This window comes from Hemibagrus wyckioides, linkage group LG29, assembly GCF_019097595.1.
Source record: "Hemibagrus wyckioides isolate EC202008001 linkage group LG29, SWU_Hwy_1.0, whole genome shotgun sequence".
In the NCBI taxonomy this organism is placed as follows: domain Eukaryota; kingdom Metazoa; phylum Chordata; class Actinopteri; order Siluriformes; family Bagridae; genus Hemibagrus; species Hemibagrus wyckioides.
Window position 1 is genome coordinate 15,987,337 of NC_080738.1, and position 5,000 is coordinate 15,992,336.

The 5,000-nt window shown below is 35.7% G+C and overlaps 1 protein-coding gene across 1 annotated transcript in view; it reads left to right on the forward strand.

Annotated features, from left to right (window-relative positions):
* lrba (LPS responsive beige-like anchor protein) overlaps nt 1–5,000 on the forward strand; it is a 226,494-nt gene that overhangs the window by 58,184 nt on the left and 163,310 nt on the right. The window contains exon 30 of the mRNA XM_058384588.1: nt 1–214. This exon is cut by the window's left edge and continues 117 nt beyond it. Coding sequence (XP_058240571.1) covers nt 1–214 — 214 coding nt within the window. The remainder of the gene's footprint in view (nt 215–5,000) is intronic.

The following is a 5,000-nucleotide window of genomic DNA, read 5'->3' on the forward strand; positions in this document are numbered from 1 at the left end:
CCGTCTCCGAGGCCCTGTCCACGTTGTCGTCTGAGGTCAAAGGTCACGAGAACATGGACAAGGATAAGAAGGGGAAGAGCGTCAAGGTGAAGGACATTCTGCGGAGCCTGGTAAGCTCCGCCCCTGCCGATGATGTCATCGTGGACGCAAGTCTCTTACCACCAGCGTTTCTGGGGAAACAAGAACTACACACCCAGTTCAGCTCATTCGACAGGTCAGTAGCCAATCAGGCAACAGCGCTGAGCCTACAATAATAATAATAATAATAATAATGATAGTGGCTTGGACACACACTCACACACTGCCCAGTTGATACAGAACCTACCTGTAACATTCACACAGATTTTTACTGTCCATGTTGGGCTGCCCGGTGCCTGGTTCAAGGTCTGTGTGTGTGTGTGTCTGGTTTGCATTTGCAGCATTGTCTCTGCATGTGTCAGACAGACAGAAGGAGACAGGGATTAGACCTGAGATGGAGCGAGACACACAGATAAAGAGTGTGTGTGTGTGTGTGTGTGTGTGTTGCCATGGTTACAGGACACGCCAACGGTTTGAATCGGTTTTATGATACATCATGATATTCACCACGCACAATATTGTCATCACAGACACTTAATAACGCTGTCAGCCTTCCATTCGGGAGGAGGCTGCCTACTTAGGGAACATGTCTCCCGAGATGAAGCCTGTCTCATTCTCAAAGCATCATTAAAACATCTGTCTCATAAACGGACAGATGTGTCCTTCTCTTGCGCTTTAGTGATGACATCGTAAACTTCCAGGCAAAGTTTAGGGCATGGTTCTGATATAAAAATCTAATACAGACTTTCTCATAACATGAGGAACCATGGAATGTGTCTGAGCTAGGAATCTCCCTCTCTCTCTCTCTCTCTCTCTCTCTCTCGTGTGTGTGTGTGTGTTTTATCTGTGGAATGCTCTGTCAGGGGCTGCTCATATCTGTTCCTGGATTATTGCGGCTCCTGAAGGGCAAGTCGCTGGAGAACATGCTCTCACAGCTCTAAATTCAATCTGCTTTAATTGAACGCCAATCACATCCATCCTTCCTAGTGCACTAGATACTTCCTAGGGCACATGGGACTGAAGAGTTTTCACAAAAAGGGAACTAAAGGCAACAAGGAATGGGGAAACTAAGAACTGTGAGTAAGGGACATACGGACCTAGGGAGCAGTGATCAAGGGAACTAGGAAGTGTGACTGGAAGATTCACAGATTGTAATCATTGAAGTGTAGAATTGTTAATAGAGAACTAATGTAAACTAGGGAGTGAGGAAGAAGGGGACTTGGGACTGGAACTAGGGAACTAAAGCCCTAGAGTGACCAACAGACCCAAGGGAACTAGAGTAGGGTGGTGGTAGCTCAAGTGGTTAAGGCTCTGGGATGATCAGGGCTCGAACCCCAGCACTGCCAAGATGCCACCGTTGGGCCCTTGAGCAAAGCCCCTAACCCACCCTGCTCCCTGGACGCTGCATCATGGCTGACCCTGCGCTCTGACCTCAACCCCTGAGGATAGGATATGTAAAGAAAGAACTTTAAAGACAAATAAAAGATAACTAATAAAGACAACTCTAAGATCTAGGGAACTTGAATACAAGAGAACTACACACTGGGGCAAAAGGAAACATGGAGAAAGGGCCAAGATCTAGGGATTAAAGGAGAGAGGGAGCGAAGATCAAGGGAACTAGGAGCTCAAATGAAAGGCTGCAGCTTAAATCTTCTAATTTTAGTGCACTTTTAGTGTCTAGTTAGGTTGCCATTTTGAGGCTCTGTCCCAAATGCAATGTTTTGAGCATTCTAGTGATCAAGGGAGCTTAATGGCTAATACTCGTGCTAGCCGTCATGAATAAGGCAGGTTCGTTTTCTCTTGCTGTCATTGGATCAGAAGATTCACTCTGTGTGTGTGTGTGTGTGTGTGTGTGTGTGTGTGTGTGGGAATGGTAGTGGGCTTGTACTGGGATTTACGAGCTCTGTGTCTGGAAAAAGCAGGATCTCCCCGATAATCCACTCGTGAGGTCAGAGGTGAAGTAGACATGAGATTTATTCGCTGTTTTCCTCCGCCGAATCCTCGGTGTGTGTTTGTGTGTGTATGTGTGTGAGTGTGTGTGTGTGTGTGACCTACCACTCCTGTTTTGACGCAGTGTCTGCAAATATTTGCTGATGGAAACCAGAGCCAGTAAACAATGTCACTGTAACGCAGCCAGAAAAAAATGTAATTTACTGGTGGGATGAAATATATGACGGGAAAAGAAAGGTTTCAAAAATACAAGAGAGAGAGAGAGAGAGACGGAGATGGAGAAGAGTGCAGGGGTTTATAGTTTTATATGGATTGACGAGAGGCAATGAGGTCATAGTGACAGCATCAGCTAAACAATACACTGATTTATGAGTGTGTGTGTGTGTGTGTGTTCTTTCTCACAAATTCGAGAAGAATCCCAAGTCTGTAAACACCGTCACCAAAACACACACACACAAACATCTAACCAGACAAAATAATTTTTGTAAATATATATGAATAAAATATATATTTAAATGTAAAATGTATATAAAAAATGTTTATTGAGACCTTAGATGTAAAAATCTACTTTTAAAATCTCTAAATTCATTTAAAATATAAAATAAATACGTACATCTAAATATACAACTTTAAAGTATAAAGCAGTCGCAGGATCTAAAAGAAATATTGCAAAAAAAAATATTATTTTTAAATAGAAAATAAATACGTAGATCTAAATATATATGTGTAAAATATGACTACATGCACAGAAGAAAATTTTAAAACGATCTAAAAACTATTTTAAAATATCAAATAAATGTATGCAGCAAATTGTTAGAAATATTTTTATTTAAAGAAATAAAAATATTTAAAAAATGCTGGATTTTTAAGGTCTAATATAATGTTAAAATATAAAATAAAAAAAAAGTGAAATATTTATACTGCTACTTAAAAATATGTATTTGGAAATATTGAAAAAATATTTTTTAAACAGAATTTAAAAAATGATATTTGTATGTAGAATTGATTTTAAACATCTAAACATACTGTAGAATAATTAATAAATAATTGTATGAAGGGAAATTTACTTAAAAATATGACTTTAAAATATAAAATAAATATATAGAAGGAATTCTAGAGACGTATCTTTAGATGTCTTAAATCATTCTTATATCTGACGTCAATATATGGATGTGATGTTTCCGGGTTTTAAGGTGAATTTTGAATAAATTTGATACAGAAATCGGATAATAATTGAATTTATTGTATTTTTTAAAAAATCCGGACATTTCGGTTTACGCTTCGGACCTTGTGCATGAAAACACACACATGGGTTGAGATCATGGGTTTGAGATCATTCGTCGTCGTGTGAGCAGGTGTGTGTGTGTGTGTGTGTGAGAGACATCTTTACACCAGATATCTGTGGACATAAGGAATGATGCATTAAAACTGATGTGTTTTGCTTTAGAGTTGAATTTCTTATCAGCTCATGTTTCAGCTCACACACACACACACACACACACACATACACTTCCCCTTGATCTCAGACTGAGGTTAGAGGAGACATGTTGTACGCTGTGTGTCGTGTGTGTCGGTGTTGGTTAAAGCCTCTGAATAATTCAGCGGGTCGCTGTGATTAATCGACAGCCGAGTGTGGAGTGGAGGCTAAGTGTAGCTAATGGTGCGCTGAATAATTTAACACCAGGCAGCAGATGGACGCTCTTCACCTCCACCCACAAATCACTGCTCACTCGCTCATTCATCTAATATTCATTTTAGTTTATTTTAAAGCTTTATTTGAACTTTGTTTTTGCTTGATGTTCAGCTTGCTTGGTTTTGTGTATTGTGTATAGACTACAAGCTAACAGGGAAAAAAAACTACCTGAGAAATAATCGTATTAATAATTCATTATTTAAGCTTTAGGCCACGCCCCTTCAACGAGGAAGAAAGCTTCAGAATGTGAGAGTGTAGTGATGTTCCCACAGTATGACATCACAACACTTCTACAGTGTCTGATATTTATCACTGTAAAAGGTGATGAAAAAATTATCTTTCTATAATGTCTGGAGAATTTATTTATTAAACACTGAAAAGAAAGAAAATGTAAAGGTTCTCTTGTGTAAATTAATTCAAAACTATAAGGCCGACTCTCAGCTATTTTTTGTTTTTGTTTTTTATTTAAATTTTTCAGTACATTTTGTATATATAGAATATTTCATTTATTTTTTCATTTATATTTCATTTACATTTTTTAAAGTACTTTTGAATCCATTTCTATATAGATATTATTTTTCTTTTAATTATTTTCCATGTATATTTCATTTAAATTTTTGAATACGTTTTGTACTTTTGAACACATTCTATAAATAGAGATTATTTTATTATTTTTCATTAATTTTTTTAATGACACTTTTTGAATACTTTTTACTACACTGCTATCTATGAATTATTTTTTACTTATTTTTCATTTATATCTCATTTACATTTTTAATTCACTTTTTGTACTTTTTACTAAATTTCTATATTTAGATTATTCTATTATTTTTCATTTATATTTTTTTATTTATATTTTTGAATACTTTTTGTACTTATGAATACATTTCTATATATAGACTATTTTATTTTTATTTTTATTTCGTTTAAATTTCTTAATACTTTTTGTACTCTTGAATACATTTCTATGTATAGATTATTGTATTATTTTTCATTGTTTAATTCATATTTTTGAATACATTTTGTATTTATAATACATTTTGTATTTGATTTGATTTTATTATTTTTTATTTATATTTTTACTTACATTTTTACTTTTGAGTACATTTCTATTCAGAGAGATTATTTTATTATTTTTTATTTATATTTCTTTTAAATTTTTGAATACATTTTGTACTTTTGAGTACATTTCTATGTATAGATTATTTATATAGAGACTCAGTACAGGTTCCTGTTCCTACAGACTCAGCTGTTACTATAGAAACCTTCTGGCCAATCA